This window comes from Otolemur garnettii, unplaced genomic scaffold (assembly GCF_000181295.1).
Source record: "Otolemur garnettii isolate 467f Iridium unplaced genomic scaffold, OtoGar3 scaffold00006, whole genome shotgun sequence".
NCBI lineage: Eukaryota > Metazoa > Chordata > Mammalia > Primates > Galagidae > Otolemur > Otolemur garnettii.
Genome location: NW_003852401.1, coordinates 6,970,340 through 6,984,363, shown reverse-complemented (window position 1 = coordinate 6,984,363; position 14,024 = coordinate 6,970,340). Strand labels below are relative to the sequence as shown.

Below are 14,024 nucleotides of genomic sequence, written 5' to 3'. Positions count from 1 at the left end.
GGTGTACGTGGCTGGCGCCTTAGCCGGTTGAGCTATAGGCGCCAAGCCCTTTCTTTGTTTTCTAACTGAGAGAATATAGATAAGCAGAAAGAAGTATAGTTTAAATCACAGTAATCCAATTACGCAGAGGGTGGCTGCTGTTACCCACATTTCTACAAGTGTCTAGATGACTCTAAATGGATGGATCCTAGACAGATTTTTAAAATACATAAAGAGAGGTACATTGTTCAAAAAGCAGAATCAGATGATGCATATTTTTTAAAGTTAGCTTGGGCCACATAACAATAAATATCTCTCCATATCTCTCTTAACTTCTTAAAATCTTTGAAAACACCAAAACAGAAGTGTTTAGATCTTGGTGTGATTAGGAATTCAATAAATTATGTTTCTTTTGAAATGTTAGAGCAATAATAATGAAACTGTTAGACCTTGTGCCTTCATGTAAGGGGACTTCAGAAACCTTCCAAATCCCTAAAATATCTCTTCTTTAAGTATGGAAATTACATTGCTATTCAGTCCAGTTCCTCTTCTGGGGTAGGGGTGGGCCAAGAGTAGGGGTTGAGTGAAGGGGAAACGACATTGCTTCATGACAGGAGCTGTGCATGTGAACATGTGTTACTTTAACTTGTTAAAACATCTGACCCAACATTTCTATTTCCATCATAGGCTTTGGACTTCTTGTTGCTGACATTTGCAACCACAGTGGTCGCATGGGCAGACCACACTGCCCCGCTCCTCCTCGGCCTCAGTGCCAGTTGGTTGCCATGGCATCAGGAAAATGGCCCAGCTGGGCCAACATCAAGCTTCCTTGGCAGGAGTCCAATGCACAGGGTCACGCTGCAGGAGGCCCTCACTCTCCTTCCCAGTAGTATGCCTCTGCTGCTGCAGAAGGAGCCATGGAAGGAACAGACCCAGAAGGTAAGGTTGGCAGCCTTACCACCCTAACCAAAACATACAGCCTACTAGCTGCTGTGCAAAGTGTGTGAAAATACTGTGCTTACTGGACTTAGTATATGGCTCTGACCTGACCTTTCCCTCCCACGGCTGGTTGGAAGTTCTTTTTTGAATCTCATTTAGCCAAAACTGGATTTTTATGAAGTTGAAAACTTAAAACTTTTTGTTGCTTATTCTTGAAATCTGAACACTAATCTTTAAAAACATTTCTGAACTGTGGACCCATAGTTTAGCTAGGCACAATTCTACTGTCTCCTTTAAAGTGCCTTTTATTTTTCTTAAACCTGATAAATATTAGTATAGCTCCCCCCAAATTTTGTGTTTTATGTTTCATTTTAAATCAAAATAAATTTAAATGTGGTGTCCATCCCATGTTATTTCTGGACTGGGACACCATGTCAATTTTGAGTACAGTGTAGACATCTTACTTTGATTTATATTTGTAGTGATTGATTTATTTACTTACTAGCATATTAAAACAAAATAGAGGAAAAAAATAAAGAAAAAAATTTTAATTAAAACAAGGAATTATGGCTGGGGACCTGTATCTCAATGGTTAGGGCGCCAGCCACATACCCCGAGGCAGGCGGGTTCAAACCTGGCTCTAGCCTGCTAAACAACAATGACAGCTGCAACAAAAAAATAGCCGGGTGTTGTGGTGGGCACCTGTAGTCCCACCTACTTAGGAGGCTGAGGCAAGAGAATTGTTTAAGCCCAAGAGTTTGAGGTTGCTGTGAGCTGTGACACTGACAGCACTTTACAGAGGGCAACATAGTGAGACTCTGTCTCAAAAAATAAATGTTAAAACAGGGAATTAGGAATATTTTCTATTTTATTCCTTTTTCAACCTAGCTTCTGTGTCCAAAGTTGAAATGCCCACTATCTATCAGTAATATATGTGGTTTTGTTTTTTGTTTTTTTTTTTTTGAGACAGAGCCTCAAGCTGTCCCCCTGGGCAGAGTGCCGTGGCATTACAGCTCACAGCAACCTCCAACTCCTGGGCTCAAGTGAGTCTCCTGCCTCCGCCTCCCAAGTAGCTGGGACCACAGGCGCCCGCCACAACGCCCGGCTATTCTTTGGTTGCAGCCGTCATTGTTGTTTGGCGGGTCTGGGCTGGGGATTCAAACCCGCCACCTTAGGTGTACGTGGCTGGCGCCTTAGCCGGTTGAGCTATAGGCGCCGAGCCAATATATGTGTTTTTTAACAAGACAAGATTTGTAACATTCATCCATTAATGAAATTACCCTGTATCAAATTCAAAAATAGTTAGTTTGGCTGCATCCTGGGAGATCAGTTGAACTCATGAATACTATGAATTTGTACCTCATCTGTAGGATTTATTCACAGTTAACACTCTTGGCTTTACCTAGTAAATTGTTTTCTGTCTTTTCTCATACATTTCAATTTTGTTTCATATCCATTTGCACATAAACTGTCATTGTCTACAGAAACATGTTTTGTTTTAGAAATCGGGTTTTATAGCTGATGTGTAAACTATTTATTGCATAGCCTAGGAAATCAGGCCAACATGTACCTAGAGCCAGGAGGGAGGCAGGGCACAAAGAAGGAGTATAGGGCTCAGAAGCCGGGTGTACCTGGGTTCAAATTTTGACTCTTCTATTTACTGGGAGTAAATTTGGGCAAGGTTCTTAACCTCTCTGGGCCTATCATAGTGATGAGAGATAATGTTCCTGGCACACAGGAGACCCTTTGGGCCCATGTCTATCTCAGTCTTAAAACCTCTGCCAGGTCTCAGGGTGTTCAGCAGAGGAAGATCATTTGACTGGATAGGAGCTGTATCCAACTTCACCATCTCTTGCACTTGGTCCCTGGCTCATCTCTGTGTCTCATCTCTGTCCCTCCAGCCCAGGAAGGTGTTGCCTAAGAACAGTTGCACTGATACTCACGTATGTAGGCCTAAGGGAATGACTGTTGGCTTGCTGTTGGTAAGATTCTCTTTACTGACAGTTTTTTGTTTTCCCTCTAGTTCATTGACTGGCTGTTCACCATCATGGAAAGCCCTAAAGGAGTCCTCTCAGCAAAATGGAGGGAGCTTTTAAAAGGTATCACTTCTATGCCTTATGGGTAGCATAAGGAAGAGCTGTTTATTGCCATCTATGGTGTAGAATGACATTCTAATGCATATGGGTTGAGTAAGAGACCCCAGCAGTGTTTTGAATTTTGAATTTTGGGGGATTTGGGGATATGCCTATATATATCATGGGATATTATAGGGATGGAACACCAGTCTAAGCACAAAATTTGTTTCATATAATATACCTTACACATAGCCTGAATGTAATTTTATACAATGCTTTTAATAATTTTATTTAAACAAAGTTTGTGTTAAGTGCTTATATGTAGAATTTTCTGCTTGTCAGCGTGTCAGCATTCAAAATGTTTTAGATTGCAGAGCATTTCAGATTTTGAATTTCTGGATGAGGGATGCTCAACCTATGTTGGTTTCTGAAAAGGCTGATCATGGTTTAATTGAAAGAAGTAATTTGGAGCTGTCGCCTGCATGGCATTAGGAACCAAAGAGTGGATTAAAGAAGGCTTTCAGTACCTTTAAATTTAACTTTTATTTAAATGGTTTTTAAATGTTTTACTATAATAGTAAAATATGATTAAAACTGAAAAAAGTTGCAATCAGAAAAGTAGAAAGCACCCAAGAGAAATCCAGAGTCCCACTGCCCAAGGCAATTTTGATATTTTCCATAAGAAACTTTGCCCCTTTCTGGGTATTATCATATTTCTGGGTGTTATCATATTTATTAATATGCTCATATATAATTGAAATGTACACACAGTTTGAATACTGTCTTTTTAAACATTATTTTTAAAGCATTTAAACCTGTTCTTACACTGGCTTCACAAGTAGTATTTTTAATGGCTACATAGCATTTTGCCAAGGGAACTGGGCATTTCCCCCACTTTCAGGCATTTATGTGGCTTTTGTGTCTTTTATAGTTCTTTAATGACTTTGTTAAACTATGAAAGTAGGATCCACAAACATGGAGCATCATTCTGTGCAAATTATGTAGATTCTTTTACTCATATCTGAGAAGTCCTTTGGTCATTGTTTCTGTGTCCTGACGTGTTTTATCCTGGTCCTCCATGTCTTGGGACTTGGCAATCTGGAGCTTACCAATGGATGCTGCTGATGTCTTGACATGCTGTAAGATGCTGTGCTGTGAAGTCCCACACTCAGAAAGTTACCTCTTGGCCTACTCTGTGACTTTATCTGGTCAGCCTGGAATCATAGCGTGATTCACATTTTACTTGGACGTGTGGTACACTTTATTGGTTGCCAAGCAAGCAAGAATTCCTTCATTCTGATTCTTCTCCCTACCCCTGAAGTGAGGAAGGGGCATATGTATGATGGAAAAAATGCCTCCATAGGGTTCTGACAATCCACAGAAACCTAAGCCCTAAGAATGAGGGCTGTGATTTGACATATTTTTATTTTATCCATCCCTAGAGACTTGCTGATAGGATTTCCTCTGTTTGCCTAAGGGAATTTGGACTCATTTTGAGTGGCCATGGGTCCATAAAAACACTGATTGCTGTAAAGGTATACTGTCTTAGGTCACAAAGATAACAACTGATACTGATGAGGAAAACAGCCATTTGAGTCAAGAAAGCACGTGCTCCATGATTGTATAGTCACTGGCTTATTAGACACACAAATAATTGTGTAATTCTACATCCCTTCAGATTATTATATTTTTAAATAGCATCTCAATATGTTTATAATAATATTCTAAAAATAAGATATATAACAAATTACTGACAGGGAATACACAGAAATTCTGTACTTTAAATTGATCCCAGAGGGACCCACAACAGATCAGAAAAAGTGTAGACTTCTGGATACTGTTTAGTCCAGTCATACTTGCTCCATTGAGCACATAAACTTACCTTCATTATAGGGTTGGGCCTTTTGTTTTTGCTTTTTAGCTTTAATTAAACACTTAGTGAAAATGTGATAATCATGTAGAAAAGAAGACAAATCATAAGTAGATTTTCACAAAGGGAACACACCCACAGAATTAGCACACACATCAAGAAAAAGAACACCATTAGCATCTCAGAAGTCAGTTTTCATTATAACTCTGCAAAATTTCTACCTGATTGCATGGTAACTTTTTACAAAAACTTTCCTCCCAGCCTTTATAAATGATTTTCTGCCATTACAATACAGCCAAAGGCTTAATGGAATCCTTAGTCTTTAAGATTAGCCAAGTGAGAAAAAGCCAAGTCCTATTCTGACACCTTTTTGATCAAAATGACCTTTTCAAATACAGCTCTACCATATGCAACAGTGCACTTTCTTTTTTGTCCCCTCAGCCACCCTGCTGTCCTTGAGAGTTCTCCCAGAGTTTAAGAAGAAAGCTGTATGGACCAGAGCGTATGGTTGGTGAAGTTTTGCAGTAACCAGCAGTGTTCTCATCTAGATGAGGAAAACCATGGAAATGGAAGAAGTTTTCCAGAATTCACGTCTGGCATTGCTGAGATTGGTACAGAGGGCTAAGGGTCATGAAAAAGTGGCCACATCACTGACAGCTTGACTCATCATGCACGAGAGGGGCTCAGTGCTTTAAATCCCAGGCCACTGGGGACTGAACTAGGAACTTGAATTTGTTATTTGACTAGAATTCAACCTGAAGATTTTCTTTCTGAAAACTTGACTGTAGCATCTTCTCCCCACTAAATTCTAGTAAATAATCCTGTGAATTTTGTGCATGTGACTTTATTTGTTTTAAGGACTGGGGGAAGTTACCAGCACCACCAACTATAGTGGTGACAGTGGAATTATTATTGGTTTTCCATGAAGACTCTAAGAGGACATTTGTTGTCTCAATGAATTAGACAAGTTCTCTCATTGTTATTCTCTTGTAACTGCTATACACATTTAAATAATAAGCATGACACTGAATACGCTAAATCTAATTCATTAATAGCACCTAAATTTTTTTTGTACTTTTCCTTTCTTCAATGTACTGAAAACTGCAATTCAAAATAGCGTTAGCCATAAAAGAAAATATTTGTTCACAAACCAAGAAATTTCAGAATATATCTCATTAGACACAGTTGTGCCCACAGAATCAAAAGATGTATCTAGCTTTGTTCCTCTTGAATCGCTCCACATAGCTGGCACGATGGCTGAAGTGACCTCAAAGGGAAGGAAAGGTATCTTTGCCCACAGATATGACAGAAGCAACACGAGACAGACTCTGGTTCAGTCTGGATCCAGGGAGGGAGGGCACTGTAATTGACCAGGGCTGAGTTGTATGTCCACTCCAAAGTCTCTGGACAGTGATGGACAGTGGCAGCTCCACCCAAACCACCTGAACTAGGTCCCTCCCAGAATAAAAATGATGAGATACTGGCCAGGCAAAAAATGTCACATTTCTCCTCCAAAATTCAATCTTTTATAAATAAAAATCTTTCTGAATCAGTGACGAGAGACCTAAAATAATGAGTTTTGTGACAGTGTCTTCAAGGGTTGCATTTTACTCAGTGGCCAGCATTTTAAATTTAATGTTTGCCAATTCTTCCTTCACACAGCCATTATCAGGGCTTGGTCTTAGATAAAACATACGGATGCAGACGCATATGGGATCATATGCCTTGGTGTCTTCTGTGCCATCGCACTGTGCCTGGTGCTTCACAAGGATGATGGGGCTTCTCGCTTTCCCATGTGGCTTGTACCGTCATGGTGTCACCAAACGTACTCTACTGTTTTCCAGATATATTACTGTCTTAGATTTTGGGCCAGAGGAAATTAATTTGAAGGAAGCAAGAAGGCAGAAATCAACACTAGAAACCAGCTTCCTTTTCCTTCCTTCACATGTCCCCTTTCCTGTACTTACTACCAATTAGAAGTTGAAAGTCATCTAACATTTACGGTTGCGTGTCAGACTGTAAGTACATGAGTGCTTTCACTTGTTTTATCGTATTTAATTCTTACAATAATACTGTGAGGAGGCATTATTTTCTATTTTAAAGTGGAGTAAACACAACTAGTAAGTAGCAGAGCTTCACTGAGAACCAAAGTCCAGAAACCTTTGATCCAGTTCTCTTTCTGTTGCATCCAGCTCATCAGAGCACTCCCACTGAGGGCAGAGCCTCATTCATGCTTAATGCATATTGCTATAATCAGATAAAAGAAACAACCCTGCCTCATACTCATAGGCCTCCGGAGTTGGGGAGTTGAGGAGTTACAGAGTACATGAGGAGGTTTCCACGGATTGAACGACTGGATTCCTGGGCCAGCTTGCAACACAAAGGGCAGTCAGGAGGAGTGAAGAGGAAGTGCAAACTGAAGAACTACTCTGCATTTTTTTCTCTTGAATCAGCAGCTGGAGATTGCAAATGCCCAAGTAAAGAGATGAAAAATCAGCCCAATCTTCTAAGCCCAGTCTAACCTTTTCAGTGCAGCCCTGTTTCTTCTTATTCAAACCTTGTCCTTGCTCCTGCCCTTGACAAGAAAACGGAGGAGTACAAATGGGGGAACACAAGATATGTCTCTACCCTTTTTCACTAGCTCCCTCTTTTTATTTTGAACAGCCTTGAGTATAAGATTTATAAGATTTTCTTATTCATGGGACTCTCTAAAAATTCTAAGTAGCTTCAGCCATTAAAGGGAATATTTGTTCTAAAGGTTCTAAAACCTAAACATTCTAAGATATAGAAGACAAATAGTAAGATCCTTTCTCTTGTTTATGGATGTGACCTTATATATTTTCTTAGGATATTTCAGTTCTTCAGAACTAGATGTCTCTGCTTTCTTTTCTTTTTTTTTTTTTTTAAGTCCAGATGTTCTTAACTATACACAAGGAAAAGTTTCCTTACAAGTCATCTTCTTTTAGTTTTTGAAAACACGGTGGCCAAGACAAATAGCATGCTGGGATATACTAACAAAATAACGTGTGGGGGTAAAGCCTGCTATGTCTCTCAGAAATATCTAAACACTCTGACTCTTGATTTGGAAAGTGTGTACATTTGGAACAGATGCCAGGATCCACACAAGTACCTAAAATCTTCTTTGTGCTTTATTTGTAATGTAATGGCTCCATGGTAACCAATAGGCTTTTAATAACCCTTTTTTGACGTTAATTGCCAAACATTAAGTCTCCCAAGTGATTTTAACCATAGATAATGGTATTATAATTTTATAAGGAGTCAGATTTAGGGACTCAATTACTATCCTGAAGTAACTTAGTCACTCTGAAAGTAAGCGGCAGTTTTAGGGTTTTGGTAAACACTTTAGAAATTGTTTTAGAAGAGAAATTAAATCATTTGATAGCGAGGATGGGGACTTCTTTTAAGTCAGAATTGTAGGTTAGTTCTCATTTTGGTCAGTTTGTCTCTCTGACCTCAACCAGCCTATTCATAGGAACCATTTTAAATGGAACCAGGAGATGGAGTAGGGTTGGAGCAATTGACATTCTTCATCACTCTTGTTGAAAGACACCTGACAGCATCACTGCATATATATAAATGTATCATTATTGCTGTGGTTCTAGATAAGGTTAATATGCTTTTATATTATGTGGGAAATACTTTATTACAATCTTGGAAACTCTAAAGTTTCATCTTCTTAAATGCATTATACATAGTACAAGTATGAAGTTATGAGTTTGCGTGTAATCTGCTAATCTTCAAAATAATACAAAATTCTTTTAATTTTCAACATATAAAGCTCATCTAATTCTTATCAAACATAGGAAAAACTTTTAAAATAATTTTCAGCTAAATTATTAAATATAAAACTAAATATGAATCACAGTAGTGGGCTTGGCACCTGTAGTTTAAGCAGCTAAGATGCCAGCCACAGAGTTGGCAGGTTTGAATCCAGCCCAGGCCTGCCAAACAACAATAACAACTACAACCAAAAAACAGCTGGGCACCTGTAGTCCCAGCTATTTGGGAGGTTGAGGCAAGAGAATTGCTTAAGCCCAAGAGTTTATGGTTGCTGTGAGCTCTGATGCCATGTGATGGCACTCTACCCAGGGTGACAGCTTGAGGCTCTGTCTCAAACAAAAAAATCACAGTAGTGATTCCTTCAGCTTTGGTTTTATTTTTTGGATAAAAGAGATAACCTACTTCACAAAGTAGCTTTGAGGGTTAAAAGAAAGAATATAAAAATGTGCTTTATAATTTATAAAATCTTATAAACATGAAATCACTTTTATATGTTTCACTGTAAATAGTAGCAGTGAAAGTAGCTGTAATGCTTGAAAAGATAATGGAAATCACCTAATTAAGAAATTACTGTCCCCCACCCCTATTCAACATAGGAAGTCCTAGCCAGAACAATCAGGTAAGAGTAAGAAATAAAGGGTCTCCAAATGAAGAAAGAGGAGGTTAAACTCTTCCTGTTCACTGATAATTTGGTCTTATATAGAAAATAGTAAAAACTTCCAAAGATTCTCAGAATGGATAAATTCAGCAAACTCTCGGTTTACAAAATCAATGTACAAATATCAGTAGCATTTCTATATACTAATAATAGCCAAGCTGAGAGTCAAAACAGGGACTCAGTACTATTCATGGTAGCTACAGAGAAAATAAAGTACCTGGGAGCATACTTTCACCAAGGAAATGAAAGATCTCTACAAGGAGAACTGCCAAACACTGATGAAAGAAATCATAGATAACACAAACAAATGGAAATACATCCCATGTTCATGGATTGGTAGAATTAACATTATTCAAAAGTCAGTAATGCCCAAAGTGTTTTACATATTCAATGTAATCCACACTAAATACCAACATCCTATTTCACTGATCTAGAAAAAATAATTCTAATCTTCATTTGGAACTAAAAGAGAGCCCAAAGAACCAAGCAAAAAGAACAAATCTGGAGGCATCTCATTACCTGACTTCAAATTATACTACAAGGCTACAGCAATCCAAACAACATGGTACTGGTTTAGAAGTAGCCACACAGACCAATGGAACGTAATAGAGAACCCAGATATAAAGCCATTTACCCATAACACAACCAACCAATGTTCAGCAAAGCAGACGACAACATACACTAGGGAAAGAAAACCAATTCAAGAAATGGTGCCAGGGAAACTGGATAGTGATGTGCAGAAGAATGGAATAGGATTCCCATCTCTTGCAACATATGAAAATTCCAGGTCTTAATCAAAGACTTAATTGTAAGGCTTGGAACCATAAAAATTCTAGTAGAAAACTTAGGAAAAACTCTTTTAGACATCAGCCTAGACAAGTAATTTATGACTGAGACTCCAAAGGCAAATATAGCAACAACAAAAACAAAGAGGACTGAACTAAAAAGCTTCTGCATCGGTGAAGGCTATGTTAACCAGTTTGATGAAAATATTTCAAATGGTATATAAACCAGCACACTGTACCCCATAATTGCATTAATATACACAGCTATGATTTAATAAAAAAAAGAAAAAGAAAAAGCTTCTGCATGGCAAAGGGAATAGTCAATAGAGTTAATAGACAGCCTACAGAATGGGAGAAAATATCCACAAACTTTACTACAATAAAAGGCTAATTTCCAGAATCTACAAAGAACTCAGCAAGAACAAAACAACCCCATTAACAAAGGGGCAAAAACAAGTTTTTCAAAAGAAGATAGACAAATGCCCAACAAACAAAAACACAGTAACGTGGATGAACCTTGAGGACATTATGCTAAGTGAAATAAGCCAGTTATAAAAGATAAATACTGTGTGATTCTATTTATACAAGGTACTTAGAGTAATCAAAGTCATAGAGACAAAATAGATTGATGGCTGCTAGGGGCAGAGGAGAATGGGGAGTTATTGCCTCATGGGAGTAGAATTTCAGTTTTGCAAGATGAAAAGAGTTTTGAGTATGAATCAATGGTGATGGCTACACACTTAAAAATGGTTGAGATGGTAAATTTTGTATTTTTTTAGATAAAAATTTGAGAAACAAAGTTATTTTACATATGTTTTCAAAGTATCCAATGGTTTCTATATTGTCAACATTACTAAGGTTTGAGAAACTGAGGCTTTTTCTACACTGTCCAAAATGAAATCGAGATTTGATGGACATACAGTTAAAACTGATAGACAAAGAAGTAAACTTTGCAATCTGAATGGCATCCGATAACTCTATACTTACTATCTTGACTTCACTATGTCTAGGTGTCTTAACCTGGGGAACATGAACTTGAGTGGGAAAAGAAATTACATCTTTATTTTCACTAACCTCTAATGAAATTTAGTTATTTCTTTCAATTATGAATACAGGCAACCAACCACAATGGTATTAACAATTGTGACTCTGTCACTAAAGGAAATCCAATATTATGTTACAACTGTTGCCAATCTCAAACTGTTATCAATCCTCATTTCTATGTCAAAATTATAGTAATTACAAATTCACATGCTTCTCTTGGTCTTCAATTTTAAAAAGTAGGAATTGCCCAGTAAAGTGTAGTTTCTCGAATAATTCTTTCTCTTTAGTAACTGCAGATGTATACTTCCACAGTGTAAGTAGCCTTTATTGGGAGCATTTTAGACTAGGTCACCTGAAATTCTTGAAGGGATTCTTTTTGCATGCTAAATCTTTTAATAGTTTTTCTTAAATTTAGAAGACAAACAACTTTAGAAGCAAAAGAAAATCTAGCTTTAAAAATCATTTCAGTCTATTTGTCAATACTCACTTGTTTCTTTCAATTGTTTTATTTAGTGGAAATAAGGTTACACAGCTTTTAAAAGTACATTTTCATTACACAGGTATGTCACAGTACATTTAATGCCCTTTATATGTAATTAGTGGATAAGATCTCTATAATTCTTAATATTTGAGAGATAAATTAATGGTACAGCAATGATTCTTAGTGGATTATTTATATATGTTTTTAGATCTTCAAAGGGAACATTTTCAAAACTAAGTGGTGACATGACTTACATTACAGTAATTAGCAATAATAATTCAATGATAAATAACCTAAAATACCACTAGTTCTTAGGTTTTCTTTAAGTATTTACTATATTTTTGTACCGGTCCTTCCCTATGAGTTATGTGCATGCATGCCCTCATTTTAAAAAGAAAAAATAGTGTACAGGGCATTACTTGTGTATTTACCAAAGATCTATTCTGTTTTCGTTAATGTCCTCTTTAAAGTCCAAATCGCTTATGGTATATTCATGAGTACTCTTATTAGAGTGCTATGAACTGAATGTTTATGTCTCCAGCAAATTCATATGTTGAAGATCTAATCCCCAGTGTGATGGCATTTGGAGGTGGGGCCTTTGGGATATAATTAGGTCATGAGCCCTCATGAATGGGATTAGTGCCCTCCCAAGAAGAGATATGGGAGAGATGATTTCTCTACTACGTGAGGATGCGGCAAGAAGGCAGACTGCCTTGCTTACAAAGCAGTGAAGAATCAGCAAGCACGATGGAACCTCACCAGGAACCAAACTCACTGGTGCCTTGATCTTGGACTTCTCAGCCTCCAGGACTGTGAGAAATATATTTCTGTTGTCTAAGCCACCCAGTTTGGGGCATTTTGTTTTGACGGCCTCAAGCTAAGACAGCAATTGATACCAAGAAGTGAGGTGCTGCTATAACCAGTACATAAAAATGTGGCAGCAGCTCGGAAATTAATGAATGGGTAGAGGCAGGAAGAGTGTTGAGGTACATGCTAGAAAAGGCCAATATTGTCAGGAAGGGATTGATAAAGGTGATTTTTATGAGGGCTCAGAAAGAAAAGGGGAGATAAAGCCTCCACCTTCTTAGAAAATACATAAATAATCATGAACAGAATGTTGGTAAGAATTTGGACAGTAAAAAGGCCATGCTCATGAAAATAAGGAGCATATTATGGAAAACTGTAGGGAAGGTGATATTTTTTATAATGTGCCAAAGAACATGGGTTAAGTTGTGTTCATGTTCTAGTGTTTGGGGAAAGGTAAAACTTGTAAGCCATGAAATTTGATATTTAATTGAAGAGATCGCTAAGCCAAGTGTTGAAGGAATGGCTTGGTTCCTCTTGACTGCTTAACATAAAACTTGAGCAGAAAGAAATGAATTGAAGACAGAACTGTTAACCAAAAAGGAAAAGAACTTAAAGGTTTTGGAAAATTTTCAACCTGTTCACATTACAAAAAGTGAGAAAACATGTTGGGGAGAAAACACGAAGGACATTCAATGAGGACACGTTTGGAAGTGAACCACAGACCTAATCTGTCTCCAGCAGGACCCCTGCCAGCTAGTAAACTGGAGGGAGTGGAGATGCGACAGGATGAAGGCAGGCTGCTGTGCTTATTGGATTTCACAGGACAGCACCATAGAGCTATTCAGCTGTAAATGTACAGTATTCTTCAAGACAAGGAAACAGATGATCAGGGCTACCACTCAGTTTCAAGGCTTCCTCCTGCAGCCATAGGGACTGGCCTCCTCTAGCAGAGTCCTGGGGTAACACCACCTCAATGGGTCCTGAGGGCAGAGCTCAGGACCCATTTGCCTCAGGATGAATTAAGTCTCACCCACATGTAATTTAGATAATATTTAAATAAATAAGATATGGGATTTCTTAATTGATGTAGAAATGAGATTGTTCGGTCTGTTGACACAGAATGGATGTATTTTGCATGTGTGAAGGATATGAATTTTTTGAGGCCACAGACAGAATGCTATGGACTGAATCTTTGTGTGTCCCCCAAATTCATGTGTTAAGCCTTAACCCCCAGTGTCATGGTATTTGGAGGTACGGCCTTTGGGAGGAAATTAGGAATGGAATTAGGGCCATTACAGGAAGAGACGAGAGTTGACTCGAAGGCATCTATCCACAAACCAGGAAGACAACCCTCAGCCACTGACACCCCCAGTCTTGGATTTCTCAGCCTCTAGAGCTGTAAGAAATCATTTTCTGTTGTTCAAACCATGTAGTTTATGGTGTTTCATTATAGCAGCCTGAGCTAAAATACAGGACTTGGGAAAATGTTCAATTTTCTAAATGTGTTTAATGTTTAGGGTGGGTATTAAATTGCTAGCTGTAGGAAAATCAATGACATGTCTAGATAATATTGTTCTACATGACT

The 14,024-nt window shown here is 38.1% G+C and overlaps 1 protein-coding gene across 1 annotated transcript in view; it reads left to right on the top strand.

Moving 5' to 3' along the window:
- The window catches only part of FOCAD (focadhesin), a 269,998-nt gene extending 264,302 nt beyond the window's left edge, over positions 1 to 5,696 (top strand). The window contains exons 38-40 of the mRNA XM_023508417.1: positions 667 to 918; positions 2,942 to 3,017; positions 5,305 to 5,696. Coding sequence (XP_023364185.1) covers positions 667 to 918; positions 2,942 to 3,017; positions 5,305 to 5,378 — 402 coding nt within the window. The 3' untranslated portion in view covers positions 5,379 to 5,696. The remainder of the gene's footprint in view (positions 1 to 666; positions 919 to 2,941; positions 3,018 to 5,304) is intronic.
- The last annotated feature ends 8,328 nt before the right edge of the window (positions 5,697 to 14,024 follow it).